Source organism: Knufia obscura, assembly GCF_036327395.1.
Source record: "Knufia obscura strain CCFEE 5817 isolate CBS 148926 chromosome Unknown scaffold_2, whole genome shotgun sequence".
Classification (NCBI taxonomy): domain Eukaryota; kingdom Fungi; phylum Ascomycota; class Eurotiomycetes; order Chaetothyriales; family Trichomeriaceae; genus Knufia; species Knufia obscura.
The window spans coordinates 1,486,982-1,503,966 of NW_027042688.1; the positions used below are offsets into that span (position 1 = coordinate 1,486,982).

The following is a 16,985-nucleotide window of genomic DNA, read 5'->3' on the forward strand; positions in this document are numbered from 1 at the left end:
CGGCTGTTGATATACTAAATTCTTTATCAGAGGGGTGAGTGGCGATATATCTTCATTAGCTATAATACTAGCTACTAACGAACATATGTGTGCTGGTAACTTTACAAATTAGGAAGTGCGATAGAAGGCTATTCGGTGGCTGAATTATTATGTTGACAACGACGGTACACAGCTTCTAAAATCTCTAGCTCGAGGTTTGATATAACCCCTAACACAGCGCTTTCTGAACAGAGACGACCGGTTCTCGGAACAGCAGGTAAGTTCTCACGATCGCTCGTCAGCCTTGTTCTCGACCGTCTCAACCTGAGTCGTCGCGGGATCCTTCTCGATACTGTCCCTAGCACCGCCAGCACCGTGGTATCCACCCTCCATTCTCAGCTCATCGTGAGGCACCACTCCGAAGAGCGCATCCATGGCTTCGAGTGAGAGACCCTTGGTTTCGGGAATGAAGAACCACACGAACACGAACATAGAGAAAGCAAAGCTTCCGAATATGAGGTAAGCTAATTGAGTCAGCATTTGATTTGTACACACGCGAATCACGAGGTACTTACTTCCATACCCATGTGCCCCAGCAGTAACCAACATATTCGGCACAGCTCTAACAACAACAAAATTGAAAAGCCATTGCGTCGCCGCCGCAAGCGACACGTTCGTCGCCCGAAGTCTAGCCGTTGGGATCTCCGAGGCATAAATCCAGCAGACGGGCCCCCAGCCGAACTGGAAGAATGCTGCGAACAAATAGATGCATACCAGCGATACATAGCCGACAGGGGGTGTCGGCACGCCCTTGATGGGAGGCTCGATTCGGATGTACAAGCCAATGAAGAACATGCAGACACCTTGACCTATTGATGTCCAGAGGAGCGAGCGGCGACGACCGAGAGAATCTGCCATGAAGAGGAGGAAGATGGTGCAGGAGATGACTTTGACGATGCCGTAAATGCCGGTTGCGAAGAGACCTGTGCTGCGGCCTTCTATGCCCATGTTGCGGAACATGAGGGGGAGGTAACTCTGCATAGCACATGTCAGTCACACCAGCAAGGCCATTGTCGAGGACAGAGACTTACGTTGATCGCGTTTGTACCCGTCATCTGCTGACAGATCATAAGCACGATAGAGATCAGAGCCCTCTTGCGATTGCCCGGAATCGTCCACATCTCTTTCATGAGGACCTTGAAGCCAGCACCTGCCAGTAACCTTCGTTCGGACTCCAGCTGATGCACCATATCTTGGTATTCTGTTTCCACATATTCATGGGTAGCTGGCAGCATGCGCACTTTCGCCAGGTTGGCTTTTGCCTCTTCCCAGCGGTCTTGCTTTGCTAGCCATCGAGGTGATTCATTCATGAAGAACATACAAATTAACAAAAGCACAGCGGGTAGGCCTTGAACAGCGAGTGGAACGACCCAGGCGCTGTCACCGGGTAGATGGAGTTCGGCGCCGTAATTGATCCTGGTGTCAAGTCAGTAGCTATCATAGGCTGATGGATCGTGTATACGGACCAGTAGGCCAACATGCCTCCCGTCACGATGAACCATTGGTAACAACCAGTCAGAAGTCCTCGAATGGCACGCGGGACGTTTTCAGAGATGTATGTTGGAGTAGTGACCGAGCAAACACCAACACCAAAGCCACCGATGAAGCGTCCAACGTATAGAGGAGCGAGGTACCCCCAAGCGTTGAATTGCAGAATGACACCGATGAGCACAATGACACCAGCGACAAGCAGAGCCATGCGACGGCCGAGCTTGTCTGCAAGAGGCGCTGCAACGATAGCCCCGGCAAAGCACCCAGCTTGAAGCGTGGAGACAATGTTTGCTTGGAGGTTTGCGAGGTCCACCGCGCTGTCAGCTTTGTCCAAACCGAAGCGCGAGAGAAAAGAGGGAAGGACGACGACGCCAGAGATGATGGAGGAGTCCATTCCGAATAACATGGCACCCCATCCTGCCTGTAACCGTGCGTTAGATACTTGCTGCAGAATGAATCTTTTGAGTATGACTTACCGACATAGCTAGGACAAGTGCCCTCCAGCCATAAATCTCAGGCGGATCTGTTTTCATGGCATCGTTGTGGACGGCTCTGCTGAAGAGCCGATAACCAAGATTGTTCTTCGACATTGCGGAAGAGGTCGGCTCCTAGCCAGTTCAGCTTGGTGTAGATGGCAAGGTGGTTGACAGGTGTGCTAGGACTGGAGATCGATCGAGCTTATAGTCGTGTACTAGTTCAACGCGAGGTCGCAGAGGATGGTTGTTTCTATAAAGAAGGTCGCCTCGGTATGGGGCGTCCCAGCACGACCGGGACAATAGCTGGATGCAGTACATCGGCTTGTGCTAATGTGCTGTAAAGCATGTTCTGTCGGACGCGTTCGTCGACCTCTTCGTGCTCTCGAGAGATAAGCTGCAAGCGAGTCAAGCGACATAGTCCAAAACTCGTCTTCATGACCCGCCAAGATGCGGTTGTGTCGATCCTTGCACAAGTCTGGGGTAGCATTGGAGCGCCCACGTCTCGAATCCGGGGAGGATGTCCTTGGCATTTACTTCTAGCTTCTGGGCAAGCTGCGGCAGAGCTCTTCGGAAGGGCTTTCAAGCATCTTGCGGTTTCTGCAAATGGTCCGCCACCTGTCAGCACCAATTGCTTCTCACCTTTTGTGTTGCTGTGGCTTTCTTGGCTTCCCAGCCAAGCCGGCTGTTTTGAGAGAATTAGGCTGTTAGCACAAGCATCGTACTTCTGATTAGGCCGGGCGTCCATAGGTCTTGGTGTACTTGGGCAGACGACTTGCACATGTCTGGTCGATTTTCGGACTTTGGGATGTACTTAGTGGTGTTCGTTCATGCCTTTAGAAGATCGTTCCGGCTTAGTGCCCGAGTGAGGACGTCCGCCTTTTCCTCTTCTGGAGCGGAGAGGGCGTCACTCCGTTGCTCCTTCTTGGAGGTATATCCGACAGCGCGCCTGCTGTAGCGTGCTCGTACGGCACAGACGTTCTGTGATTGCAGACATGCTCTTGCCAATATTGCGAGCACTGCTGCGAAGCACCATTTGAGCACTCTGTGCAAGAACTGAACTCGGGATGTTGAAAGCAAAGCAGTGCATTATCCTGGAGAATCTTGATGCTATTCTGAGAGTGCTAATCAGGCAATACTGTGTTGGTAAATACCTAGCTTGGCACTATCAATCTCTAACCAGCTATCGTGACTGATTATGACTTGCTTTGAGTAGTTCCCACGGAGGGATCACTCTTGGTCCTGTTGCTGGAATTCCTAGGCTGCGCGCATGATTACCGCGAATCTTCGTGCAGACACGATCGCCATCTGCCGAGAACCATTACCCACGTTACCTCCGAAGCCACAACATCCTCTCCTTGCCCTTCTAGCCCTGCAGCCTCTGTATCCTCACTTCCAAATTCCTCACCTGCTCCTGCAACCGTTCATTCTCCCACTGTCTCTCCATCGCGATCCTCCCCAACTCAAGTTCCATAGGGGACATATTCACCGCAGACTGCGAACGTGCCTCATCGTTCAGGAGGTCCATGCCCATTCTCTTCCCCGAAAGTGAGACGAGAAGATCCCGTGCTGCGGCTAGGACCGTAACGTCGTCGTTAAGTGAGTAATCTACAGCGCTGCTGTCAATATTCGACGCCTCCTGTTTGGTTTTGGCTTTCTTGTTTGTGGACTTGGATTTCTGGAGGTGATGGGATTTTCGTTTTGAACAGGATTCTTTGTTGTCGCTGTTTAGTTTGGACTGGGCGGTTTCGAGGGTGGATCTGGGAATGAGGAGTTTGAGATGGGTGAGGAGGGAGGTTATGTCGGGGTTTGTGGTGTCGACGGGGGCCGGAGTAGACGGTTCTCGAGCTACGGAGGTAGAGGCTTCACTGGAATTCAAAGGTTTGCGGGTGGTATTGTTGCCGTTGGTAGCCTCCGATTTGACCTGGGACTGTCGAGATGGATGGACGTCCGCGATGTCTTCACTACTTTGCTCTTTCTTTTTGTCCTTCTTGAGCTTCTTCTTTGGGGGCGATTTGTCTGTAGAATCGATTTGCTGCTCGTCAGTGCTGTTGGTCTGCTTCGGACTCTTCGCGGGCTCGTTGTTGGCAGAGTCGTTTGCATCCTCGGGTTGGACCGCGCTCTTTCGCTTCTTTTCCTTCTTCTTGGACTTCTTGTCCGATGTCTGACCTTCAACTACTTCACTAGCGGCGTTTTCTTGGCGATCGTTTTCGGTCTGCTTCTTCTTTGCTTTGTTTGATGCGTCAGCATCAACAGCAGTGTCGCTCTCATGGTCCTGGGTCTTAGTATCTCGTTTCCGCTTCTTCGACTTCTTGCTGCTCTGAGGAGTGGGTAGATCGTTACTATGCTCATTGGTGTCCTTTTGTTTCTGCTTCTTTGCATGCTTGGTCTCGTCATCTCCGCAGCCGTCCTTGCTTTTCTTACTCTGGCGGGTGCTCTCGGGTGGCTTCTCGACACTTGTTTCGGAACTTGAGTTCGAGTGAGAGTGGCCGTCCTCGTTACTTGAGTGATCACCGCTCCCGCCAGAGCTTGGTTCAGCATTACTCTGTATAGGTTCTGGGGGAGATAAGAGTTCTGCTTGTTTAATCTGCTTGAGTCGTTTGTGCTCCTGCAGTCTTGCTGCCTGCTTCTTCGCCTCAGCCAGCACAGCATCTGCGCCTGTTAATTCAGCCTCCTTTTTCTTGCGTTGCTTAGTTACTGGCTTTGTCTTTTCAGCTTCGGGCTCGGGGCTGCTGTCCTTGCTGATCGCTGCGCTAGAGAACACGAGATGTCCAGAGCTATCTCTCTTCCCAGACTGTGGCGCGACCTTAGCATTGGCAGCATTGAGTTTGTCCGCTTCTTTGCCGGGTCTGTTCCACTTTGGCACTGGTGGATTAGGTCCTGCAGTGACAGGAACCTGAATACTGTCTGCATCTTTTGGTTGAGATACCTTCTTGCGAAGAGGGGAGGAAGGGGGCGGCGCATCACTTCGTTCAGTCCTCAATCTCGGTACGGGTGCGGTCGCAGGTGGTTTCATCGAATTCGACTCCTTCTGCTTCTTCGAAGCTTGATCTGCTGACGCCGGTTTCGCTGGGGTGGCAGTGGTAATTGCTGGAGACCTGGCATTGAAGACGTTACCCTCAACACTGGACTTCACACCCTTTCTCTTGTTCTCGTCATGCTTCTCAGCAACAGCAGTCTTGAGCTTTTCCTTTGACGAGATGGATAGACGTCTTCTGTCTGAAGATGGAGTTGATTGCTTGTTGTCCTCCTTGGTTGGTTCTGTGGCTTTTTCGTCGTCGCTATCATTCGATTCCTCGTCCTCGCTTGCAGTGTCACTTGATGAGCTAGAGTCGCTGTCGTTATCATCACCCGCTGCTCCTTCCGCCTTCTTGCTGTCGTCCTCGGCCGCACCCTCTTTCACAGCCTCCTTCGGCGGCTCGGTGGGTGCCTCTTCAGCCGAGTCATACTCAGATTCGGTCTCTGTACCAGACGAGCTTGTCTCGCCCGCACCGTCAAAGCTGTTGGACTTCTTTCCTCCCTCCTTCGTGATATTTGAGCCATCAGAATCTTCTCCGCCGCTTTCATTCTTGAACACCTTCTTGGTAGGTTTCGCTACAGGCTGTGAATTCGGCGGCGCAGAAACTTTCACGTCTGGCCATTTCGAGAGATGAGAGGGTACTGACCCTTGTGTAGCGCTGAAGCCACTCATGGAGTTTCTCTTATTCTTCGATTTCGCCATATTGATACCACTTGCTGCGAATAGTGGTGCAGCAGGTGAGAAGAAGGATGAATGTAAGTGTGCCCAGGATACAAGATATGATGGCCAGGAGAGTGTAGGCCAGGCGTATTAGGTGAATTGTGACGATGTCGGATAGAGTCAGCATCAAAGAGGCAATGAGAGCGAGAGTGCGCAGTCTTTTCGCGACACAGAATGAAGAAACTTCGTGTAGAGGGAGAATCACAGGATGGAAGCTTATAGTGGCTGAAAGGTCGATATCGTAACCTGAAAGTGGAGAAGTGAAATGTTTATGGCAAAAAGTGAAGATCTGCTTCACTACGAATTGTTAGAACTATTGCCACTCCCGCTGCTTTCATGTTTGATGCTTACCACTTTAGAGTCTGGTGTTCGCCAAATTTAGTCTTTTATGTTGCCATCAACACTTAAGAAGTCGTTGGACCGGTCATAGGGGTTATCGGCAGCGCAAAGGTCAAGGTAAAGGCTTATGGTGCTCGACAGTCAGACAATGAAGCCCAGTATGAGAACCACTAGAGTGATGATGGTGAAGAGGCTGTCTCTTTTCGCACGCGTGACACAAAAGGATCGAACATCATTGTGAATAAAACACCATGCTAAGGATTGTGCTTTCGCATTAGCTTCGTTCGGAAGAAAGGGTAGGAGAACTCACTTCTTTCTGTTGTCAGAGCAGTGTGCTGATGGTTAGAACCTAATGCTGCGGAATGAGGCACAATAGGTACGGATGTCATTTGCGGTGGACATGAACAAATATAATTTGATGTCTGTTCTTGTTTCTGTGTAGCTGGTATTCAATGCCTCAATCATTGCTGATATGCCAACAGTCGTTTCTCGTAGCTCCATACCAAATCAAATCTCAATCATGTTGCTTCCGAAATGAGCAACATGGTCATGTGAAATATTCAAGGACCATTCTCTTGTAGCTTTTGGGTATCATCCATGCCGTGCCGGTAGTAATGCAAACCCAAACAACGCCGATATTATGCCATATGCCAAAGCAACCGTTTCTCATAGCAGTCAAATCATATTTAGATGAAATCAACCCTTCTCCATCTTCTCAATTCTTCCCCAATCCTTCCATATCCGATCCTTCATCTCCTGCAACCTCTTATGCATAGTCCAGACGTGGTCAACGTCCTCGTCTTTTCTTTCGGAAGCCTTCTGCTTGTTGACCTTTTCGTGCAGATCCTTGTACTTGGCGTAATACTTGTGGAATCTTCTAGCTTCTTCAATGATCTGCTCCTTGGTGACAACCTTTTCTGAGATTGAGGAGGTATCGGAATCAGGACTACCACGTTTCGGTCGTCGCTCGACTTCGTCAGTGAGGGCTTTGGGTAGGCTGTTGAAGCGATTAGGATCAGGCTTCGCGGTACCATTGACGTGCTGCTTCTTTGTTGGCGGAGCTGCTTGGTGGTCGTCAGCTTTGCGCTTAGTGCCGTTGACTAGCTTGTCGGGTTTCTTGTCTGCAATAGCTGGCGGCGCAGTCTTCTTCTTCGCTTGTGAAGAGTCGGCAGTGGACGGGGGAGACGAAGGTGCAGAGGAGAGAGCAGTGCCTTTACTGCTGTTGCTTGTGCTATCGACATCACGCAGATTGGTAGGAGGCGAGGAACCTAGAGTTGAAGGTTTGGCAGGTGAGCTACCATTTCGGGGTCGTGAAGGGTTTCGAGATTGCGACGGAGTTAGACCTTTGGCTTTGTCTTTGACTTCATTGGTTGCCGTGTCCTTGCCACCGCGGGTTTTGACCATGGCCGAGGAAGGAGTCAGTCGACCCCGATCTGAATCACTGTTACCACTGGATGATCCTGACAGATGAGGTTTGTGTAACGCTGGCTTGGAAGTCGCAGTGGACGACCTTTCTGGTCGCGAAAGCTTTTGTTCCTTTAAATGTTTTGATTGATCGCGCTTTGCTGTGGTTGTCGCGGTGATGACAGGAACAGCATCGGCTTCCTCGTCGGAATTTTCGATTCTGTCGGACGATTTGAATTTCACATCTTGCTTGGAGGGAGGTGCCTTTTTGCTTTCTTTCGTCGCTGGCGTATTTCTGCCACTATCCTTTCCAGACACTTTCAGTGATTTCACAATTTTGTCCACGGTCGGCTTCGGCTTGTTGGTCTGTTTTGAAATGGGTGCTTTCCCCTTTTGGTCAGACTGACTGGATCCCAGACTATTCATGCTCTTGCCTTCCGTGCTGCCTCCGTCCGTCGATCTTTCCAGTACTTTCGGTGTCAAATTCCCAGTTGCCAAAGGCTTGTCGAAGTTGAGCTTGGAAAGGCTGATGCCTTTGCCCCTGTCCTCCTTCGCTAGCAGCATCTGCCACAGGTTATCCGACTTGTCGATCCTCTGTCTGTCGAAGGCAGAGATAGCATGATCAATCGCTGATTGTCGATCATGTTGTGATTGATAGGGAAACTTCCAAACATCCAGCTCCCGGAAAGGCCTATCCTTCAACTCCTTCTTTCCTCCTCTGCCGTCCTTGGCCACCTTCAGAAGCACCTGATCGAGATCTGCCTTCTTCACTCTCAGCTTTTCTGCCAATTTGCTTGCCTCTTGGCCTTCGATCGCCAGCAGATGAACGACTGGTATCCTGATTGCATTGAGTCTGATCTGCTCTTTCTTCGAAGCTCCAGACAGTAGTGGCGCTGAGGTAGGTCCCAAGTGTGGAGAGAGGCCGGCTTTCAGAAACGGACTTGAAGGTCGCGACCCTAGCAAGCCGCCAGAGAGAGGCGATGGTCTGTGTTGGGGCTTCAAAAGCTTATTGTTGACTGTGCCGCCCTCTCTCTCATCTTGTGCTTGCTTGAGGTTGTTCTTGAGTGTCTCAAGCGCCGAGTCCATGCCCGCAACGGCCTCTTTTGCTTGCAGTTGTTCTAGAGTGTGGCTCAGCTTGCCGGAAAAGTACATTGGCTTGCTACCATCTGCGGAACCTTCGAAGATCTCTTGTGAGTGCTTGTCTGTGCCAAATCTGAGTGAGACACGATGTGTTCCATAGTCGATTGCAAGTCTGTGCAGACCAGTCTTGAGTCGGGTGCTTCCTCCTTCTCGGACATGTTTGATGAGATCTCGAGTGTCTTTCTCGGCAAGATTCAACCGTATTATCTGGGTAGCTTCTTTCGAGTCTTCATGGGTGTGTTGTATGGATATTCCTGCTGGAGGAATGGTGATTTGAGTCGACATGGTTGTAAAAGCAGACCTTTACGGTGGCCGGACCGAGGGATGAGCTCTCTTATCGATCTGTTGCATTCCCAGAGCTTTGAGAGTTTCGTTTACAGGGTATTCGTAAGTTAGAGGTCAAGAAGGTCACTGACGTTTAGTGCTGATCAAGAGCTGAAACAAGTTTCTTTGTCACCGTTGGAACATTGGTGATATTGTGGTGTGCACGTCTTGTAACGTGCTCACCACCTTAGCAAGACAAGTCCAAACACCAGCACTATTGGTCTGCAGTTTGTTGGTATAGGTCAAACAGAGACAAAGGCGTGAGAGAGCAGTGCAGTTTACGGGTCGAGGCAAAGCAGGGCGAGGCACGACGAACTACACGACAAACCCACTTGATCCAGTTGGCACGTCGAGATGGTACCCGCCTTGCCCGTATGGATCGCGTATGGCGGCGCCTTGACAGGCATCTAGTGGCTCTGAAGAGGCCCGTGGGACGAGGATACAGGGTCTGGACACCACTATGAGTAAGGACCGCCCTTAGCTTTGCTTTGTTCAGTTTAGCTTTCCCGGTTGACCAGCGCTCATCACTGCTTACAAAGGCATGGATTCCGTGCTCAGGCCCATATTAGAATGGTTCACCGATCTGAACAATGAGATGACAGTGTACAGAAGTGCTTGATACGTGTATCAGGTAGCGGTAGCGTTCCTGCAGGACAAAGAAGATTGATCATTTGGAAAGTCAGCGTGAGCCAGACTTGATCTTGTCGGGTCCTTGCTTTGTTTCCGTTTAACCTGAGCTAATGCGATCCACCACACTCGTAGGACGGAAGGAACAGCAGAAGCAGCTGCACAGGTAAAGACATGCCAATAATCCTTTCCAGACTGCTGGATCCCATAGCTCTATTGCTCGTACTTAAACGCGTTATCATACAATGATTCCCATGAGGCTTCTCATTTCTAATCAACTTGAAGAAGCACAACTCGTGCTAAACAAGATGGAGTGTTTCTATTAATGACGATGCTTAGCCAGCGAGCCAGGTCCACATAGATCGAAACGACTAGCGGCATGCTGACGAGGATTGCATTTCTGGCGGTGATGAGGTGCTTTCTCGAAATCTCACCTCGGCTCTCAGAACCTCAACACTCTTCAAGGCGGGTTACAAGCAGTAACGACCAGTCTTTGGTCTCGTACCAGCCAGATAGGCATATCGGAGACGATTCGAGCATCGGCGTCTGCTGCAAGATATGGGTAAAGGTACGCTCCGGCGGTCACCATAAGTCCGCACTCTTGCACAAATCGTATTTGCATTTTCTTTCCGCAACAGCGTCCACACAGTAGCCCTTGCTCAGGCCGGCAATCTGCAGCATCATGATGCAGCCGACTCGAACTGGTTGAGTTCAGCTTTTGACCAGCCATGGCAACCTGGGATGAGTCGGAATTGGCCGTTCCTGGTATCGATAGCTTTGGGGCTGGGCTGAAGGCCAGGTTTAGCCTGCGAGCGAGTCGAGCTAGGATTCGATAGGCTTGGTTTGAGTTTCGTCTCGAACAGAAGAGCCGCCCCGGAACACAGCCCGAGTCATCATCCTAGGCACGATTTACTGATGGGGTTTAGTGGCCCTAGCTGCGTCTGACACGTTTCCTTGGGTGAGGCTGGGACTGCTTAGCCTTGCATTTGAGTCCCCGCTTGCCGTCCATCGCGCCTAGAAGTGTTCGCGTTCGCATGGCGTCGCCGCACGTCGCATACATTTTCGCGATTGTAGACGCAGCCTGAGCCAACCAAATTCAGAAAGACGGCAGCTATCGCATATGCAGCGTCGGCGTCGACACAAATCAACGCGACTACAGCCGATGAAACCGGCTTGATGATGATACGAGAGATATGACCTGACGAACTGATACCCAGAATGGCTTCTTTAGACATTTGTATGCTACTATCTTCAGGTCTACATACCGCAACTAACGGACCTCTCAGATGAACCACTCCTTGAGGCCTGCATCGAATCTGGCAACATCGACTACACCCAATGGCCCTCCTTACTTCCTTGCCTAGTTGAACGCCTCTCCCACATTGCTCACAACTCCTACGAGATCCCACGACCATACCCGATCCTATACCCAGTGCTGCCCACACAGCACCCCACCAACCCTCTAGCAAACCGAGAACACTTCATCGAGAACCCGCCAATCCTCCTCTCAAACACCCCAACCACCCCCAGAACCCTCCCACCAGTCCCAACCTTCCCAAACAGCTCAGCATCACGAGTCCCAGACTCCCAAGCAGATCCCCCCTCAGACCCCCAAGATGCCCAAGAAACCCCATCATCGACAGACCAACTCCCCCCCGAAATCCTCCAACTCCTCGAACAATCCCTTAAAACCCTTCAAACAACCTTCGCCCAAAAACCACCCCACACAATCCAGCGCCTCAGCGAATTAACCCTAAACCCCACAAAACACTACCGCACCCTCCCCGCCTGGCTGCGCGCCCTCGACCGCGTCGTCAGCGTCTCCAGCGGCGCAGATATCTTCCCCTCTCTGACGTCCCACCCAACATCGGTCTGTCGAACGGTGTGCTCAACGGCGCAGAAACAGGCGGGATTCTCTTCGCGAATTCGTCGAATGAGACGCGGAATGGGTATGATCGGGATTCACTCGGTAGCGACGAGAGTCTGGGTGGTGCGCTGCTTACGCCGATTCCGTGGTTGAAGGATGGGGATTTGAGTAGTTCGGCGGGGAGTGGGAGTGGTGGCGAGACGGCGAGTAGTAGGGCGAGCAGTAATAGTCGGGTTGAGTCGTGGCAGGATGCGAGTGAGAGTCCGGAGGTGGATGTTGATGCTGAGGGGGAGGCTGAGGGGGAGGCTGAGGTTGATGCTGATGCTGAGATGCTGCCTCTTGTGGAGGAGCCGCAGGCACAGGCACAAACGAATATCAATATGGCGGAGACAGCGGCGCATGCGGAGGCTATTGCGGCTGTGGCGCAGGAACATAACGATACGCTTGCGCCGGGCAGATCAGACGGCGCTGTTACGCAGGGCGAATTGATTAGGATGGAGCAGGAGGCTGGTGTCGTCCCTGTTGGACATGAGGATGTCCATAGGATAGGAGATGAAGGTATTGAACTTGACCTTGAGGATGAGGGGGATAATGTTCCGCATGCACGGGGACCAGATGTGGTTGGCACGGTCGATATGGGTAAGGTTAGCGGGGAAGAGAGGCAGGTTCGCATTAGTAGTCCGCCAGAGGAGAGCATGAATCGGGTGGACGCGAATGATGCGCAAGAGGTTCTGAGTGGTGGAACGACGGCGTCGAAGGCTGATAACAGTGGTGGCTCAAGCGACGAGTTCGTTAGGGTGGAAAAAGAGGAAGTGGATGACAGCAGTAAAAAGAGCGATGATGGCGATATTGTGCTTGTTGATGCGGATGGGGCGACTGAAGATGCATTTACGGAGGAAAAGGCCGATGAGAGCGGTATTAATGTTGGGGCTGATGCTACGGATACCACGGCTCAATAGGAGAGAGCTTTAATGCAAGATGGACTGGTAGTGCCGGAGGAACCTTCGTCTAGGGCACGGTGGTATGACAGGTTCAATTCGAAGATCAGGACAGACGAAAAAGGTGCACTATAGAAGGATATATGCGGCGAGGCCGATACATGCTGAGGCGCATAGGCGTTGATGAGCGCGGTATAGGGGCTACTGGTCGTCACAAGACGAGTTACACCGAACACATCACATGGCTTCGCGGTGGAAGAGGTCCGTTCAATAACGCTGGTCTATCTCAGTTTGCAATGGGTGCTTTTCAGTCTGCCGTGAGTGTGAGTATCGTTCCCTTCAGTTGTCCACACGTACGTTCTTGTTCGCAGATCTCTCTGAAAGTCTTGAGATGTCCTTTGAACCATTCGCAGGACAGCGAAGTTCTGTGTGTTAATTGAACAGACACACTAGCTGCTGATGATCGGAGACCAGGGTTGATGTGATGGCAGGTATGCGTTCAAGAATGTTAGCCTTGGGGAGGTACATCGACCCTTATACACGCTGGAAATCTAGACCAACGTCCGGATAGTTCACCAATCGCAAGGGTATTGTGTGGCCATTTTGTCTCCTGATAAATATGGGCCGGACAGGAAGATGAATCTCGAGAAGTTCAACGCCGATGGCGATTGAGAGTCCTCTGCCCCGACAAGACAGGCAGCTGGGTACAGATCCTATGGGGGTGCGGACTTTTACTGCATCCAAAGCGTGGCAAGCTGTGTCTACCATTCAATGAGGAAGGAGAAGTGGAATAGACAGCGAAGACAAGTGAAGCCTGTGATGTGTCAGCACAGTATGTTGAGGTTGTTGCCACGTCCGAACAGCATCTAAGCGACGTTTGACAGAATAGAGCGGGTTAGGAGAACGACCTTAGAACTACCCTATCGTTTACGACCAGACACTATTATTTGATAAAAGGCAGGAGAGGCTTAGTATATGTGAGTTCTAAGTTTGCAGGCTTGTTCTGGTATTGTTCGCTTCACGTCCTTGCATTGTAAAACGTCGAAGTTCCAGCAACTTACCTGCCCGCACGATTTTTCAGTAACTGGCACACAACTGTGGAAACACCGTAAGATTGAAGATACGTGGTGGACACGGTTATAGTACTGTTTTCTATTGGACAACGGTCCGGCAACCATCCAGACACGTTTCGATTTTGGACACCTTTCCGCAGGGGGCTGTTTGCTCCTAAATGACGTAATATTTAGGGAAGAAGTATATAAGGGGCACGTTCCCCTCAATAATTACGTCTTTACTATAGAATCGCGGCTTACATGGGATTGTAGTCAACTATATTAAGCTATATAATTCTGTAATTCACAAATAGACTTCATAATTCGCTCACACACCTTCGCGGTGTAGTGGTAGAGCGAGTAGATAGAATAGAAGGTCTGCTGTTCGAATGAGCAGTTTTGCTTTTTTGATCAGAAAAATTCTTTCAGACACGTTTCGCAGTTCGACACCTTTCATTTTCAGACACCTTTCAATTTGTATGCACGTTCTTATATAAAGTACGATCCCGGAAAAACATCGGGAGTCAGACTGAGTTTTTGCACGAAAGGTGTTTCCGCCTAGATTGGACTAGCACCGTTGTATTACGGTTACCAAAATCCAGGGCGGGCAGCTAAGACTCGGAATAGAAGGAAGACAAAGTGTGGGTCTGTTCACTCTCCCGGTTGGCACCTTCAAAAATCGCGACGAGGCAATTACCACGATATTGAATAAATTGAACATCGTCAGCGCGACTGGGCTGATTGTTCTATAGAGAAACGTCGAATTAATCACAAAATGCCTGCTCGCTCCAGAACCCACATCATAAATCAATCAGACATTCCACCTTCCTCGTGTCGATGATGCTCCTTGTTCCATTTTACCTCCCAGTCCGATATGGCCAGCGTCTTCCAGCCAGGGAATCGATAGAGTACATGTCTCTCACTTGCTCCGGTAACTCAGCCTCTCAAGATGCGTAGTCCAAGATATTCACGCATTCAACACATTCTCGCGGGGTGCACCGGTTATGCCATGAGGACACTACGTGTTCAGCTCCAGCAGTGTTTTTCGAAGGTCACACGTAGCCGGCACATCTCCAGCGCATGCGTATGGCCGAGATATCTGATTTCCCTTCTCTCCATCAACATGCTTCTGTGCTAACGATGCTCTGGTGTGATATTGCGCACATTGGCGTAGCTTACGTCTGTTGCAGAAACGCTTTCGTCGCCGTTAGTTTCTTGCTAGATGGCAGGAACATGCGCGACGTCGCACTTCTTCTTCATGCAACTGCGCTTGCTTTGCCGGGTCTTATTTTCCTTAGGCAACAACCTATAGCTTGGCCTTGCCTCCTGCTCTGATCGCACCTGCGGTTTGGTGGGTTCGCTGGGAAGGGAGGCAGCAAGTCGTATGTCGTGCTTTTGTCGTCGTGCAGTCGCACGTGCCGTTCTTGTCTTCTTCGTCAAAGACAGGAGCGTTCTATGGGCCGCACCTTCTTCCTCGTTCGGTTGCAGTTGCCCTCGTGTCTTCCATAGTTGGAAGAAGGGGGAGGATCCACCAGCCATAGCTTTCCATTCCTCACGCTTGCCACTGCGCCACTCTTCCTAATATGCAGGAGCGGTCAGAATACCCGTGTGCCGTACCCTTGAACGATTGTCTGCATTCACTGGTTGCCATCCGTCGATTGTCCTTGCGCCAAGCTAGAACCCATTCCAGCCTGCGGCACAACAGTAGCCCCACTCGTGTTCCCAGCAGAACCACCGCTATGGTTGGTATTACCCCCTGAGCCGCCCGTGAATCCTGTGGTGCCTCCACTCATCGAGCCAGCCCTCTTCTTTTCCTTCTTTGCCCATCTTAGGCCACAAGCGTTGCACAGCGTTTTGGGACCATTCGGACCCTTACGCCACTCAGGTGAGTCTAGCGTTCCGCAATCCGTGCAGACATACTCATCTGCTGACTTGACCTTCTTCGGCTTCTTGTCCATGTATCCTCCTCCGAACCGTGGGTCGTTCTTGTCGGCAGGTATATCAATTCCTGCATCACCACGGATCAAAGCTGGTGACGTGCCGCCTGTACTGATTCCCTGAGCGCGCTCACCCTCACGGTACCGCAGACCTGTTAGCATCTCGATGCTGTCTACATGACTTGTGCCTTCGTAGCGAGCCATTTTGTCCGTGATGCTGTCTGGTCGGGCGAATGCATTCGCTTCATCGAGTGCTTCGCGAGTCAATGCCATGTTGCTCATGGTTGGTTTGGCGGGTGGTGGCATAGAGCTCTGTTCACTGCTACGTCGATCGGACGTCACACTGAGTGAGTCTCCGCGGGGTGTCCCGTTCATATCAATGCCTGTCCCGGATGGAGTTACAGAGCTGCCACCTCCTGCTTTCTTGTGGAAGTGGCGGGCTTGGTTTTCTGCTTCTTCGGCTTCTTCCCGACGGAGAGCGTTGATGCGCGCTTGAAGGCGTTCATTTTCGAGTTTGTGCTCGAGGAAGGAGTCTAGGAGCATTGCATTCTTTGTTGGATAGGGGCGGACCATCATGAAGAAGCCGGCGCAGAAGCCAGCGTTGTTGCGGGGCCCGCCGGTGACTTCGAGGTGGGAGACGTCGTTAGTTAGGTGTGGATGGCCGTGGCACTCAAATATCGTGTAGGCGCCCGATTTGCAGCGGAAGCGGTAGAACATGCGAAGGGTGTGCCCCGTCGCTATGCTCTCATTAAACTCGCGGAGGAAGAGGGAGTTGTCGTCCGGATGAATGAAGTCATGTATGAAGCTGCCCGTTAGCTCTGATGCATCATAGCCTGTGAGGAACTTGATCGAAGGACTGAGATACAAGAAGCGAGCATCAGGCGTCAACACGTAAAGGAGATCCTTGATTTCCTCAATGACACGCTGAGACCAATTCCGCCGCTTAGTAAACTCTGTTAACGTGCTTCCCATAGCAGTGTGTGCGCCAAAGCCTGCGGGTAAGGGACCAGCTCCAACACCTGTCATATTCATAGCGTTCTCGCCTTGGATTTGGTGTTCAGACTCTGGGATTGAACCTGCCATTGGCTCAACACTGTTGAAGGGCACGGCGGACAGGTCGCCCATATCCATCTGTATGTCATCTGCGTATGCTTTCATATCAAAATCATTGCCATTCGAGATGCCCGCATTCATCATATCAGCATTGAAGTGTGACATGTTCAACATGCCGGAATTTTGGTTATAGGGATCCATGGCCCCTTGGCTTGGCTCGACACCGAGCAGGGGACCACAAGGCTTCGGAAATGCTGGACGGTGCAGCAAGCGTCGCCCTTGCAAGGTCGCAGCGGCCCTTTGCGTTGCTGGAACATTCGACCACCACTAAGACCCTTGCGTTGCTGACTCGGATGGGCAGGTCCGGAAGCGAGCAAATAAGATGTCGCGGTAAATCAGTAGTACGACAGCTCTGGTTACCTATTCCGGCGCACAAGCTGCAGGATTTGAGCAAGAATCGACGATGAGTCCAAGAAGTGGATTTGTTTGCCGTGTTTTTCGAACCTGTCAAATCGGCGCGGTGAATCGGAGATCAAGGAGGCTGACCATGAGCTAAAATGGC

The 16,985-nt window shown here is 51.2% G+C and overlaps 5 protein-coding genes across 5 annotated transcripts; 1 reads left to right on the forward strand and 4 right to left on the reverse strand.

Annotated features, from left to right (window-relative positions):
• Positions 1-264: 264 nt before the first annotated feature.
• Positions 265-2,120, reverse strand: PMZ80_002400 (uncharacterized protein; the record flags this gene model as incomplete). The annotated part of the gene is made up of 5 exons (XM_064870833.1): positions 265-503; positions 555-1,014; positions 1,071-1,455; positions 1,506-1,951; positions 2,007-2,120. The coding sequence occupies 5 exons, from the start codon at positions 2,118-2,120 to the stop codon at positions 265-267; spliced, it is 1,644 nt and encodes a 547-aa protein (XP_064733286.1).
• A 1,249-nt stretch (positions 2,121-3,369) lies between these two features.
• PMZ80_002401 (uncharacterized protein) lies at positions 3,370-5,724 on the reverse strand (the record flags this gene model as incomplete). The annotated part of the gene is made up of 1 exon (XM_064870834.1): positions 3,370-5,724. One exon carries the CDS (start codon positions 5,722-5,724, stop codon positions 3,370-3,372), a length of 2,355 nt encoding a protein of 784 aa, XP_064733287.1.
• A 1,053-nt stretch (positions 5,725-6,777) lies between these two features.
• Positions 6,778-8,910, reverse strand: PMZ80_002402 (uncharacterized protein; the record flags this gene model as incomplete). The annotated part of the gene is made up of 1 exon (XM_064870835.1): positions 6,778-8,910. One exon carries the CDS (start codon positions 8,908-8,910, stop codon positions 6,778-6,780), a length of 2,133 nt encoding a protein of 710 aa, XP_064733288.1.
• A 1,884-nt stretch (positions 8,911-10,794) lies between these two features.
• Positions 10,795-12,402, forward strand: PMZ80_002403 (uncharacterized protein; the record flags this gene model as incomplete). The annotated part of the gene is made up of 3 exons (XM_064870836.1): positions 10,795-10,813; positions 10,863-11,458; positions 11,515-12,402. The coding sequence occupies 3 exons, from the start codon at positions 10,795-10,797 to the stop codon at positions 12,400-12,402; spliced, it is 1,503 nt and encodes a 500-aa protein (XP_064733289.1).
• A 2,668-nt stretch (positions 12,403-15,070) lies between these two features.
• Positions 15,071-16,624, reverse strand: wc2 (white collar 2 type of transcription factor; the record flags this gene model as incomplete). Its single annotated transcript, XM_064870837.1, has 1 exon — positions 15,071-16,624. The coding sequence occupies one exon, from the start codon at positions 16,622-16,624 to the stop codon at positions 15,071-15,073; it is 1,554 nt and encodes a 517-aa protein (XP_064733290.1).
• Between the last annotated feature and the right edge of the window lie 361 nt (positions 16,625-16,985).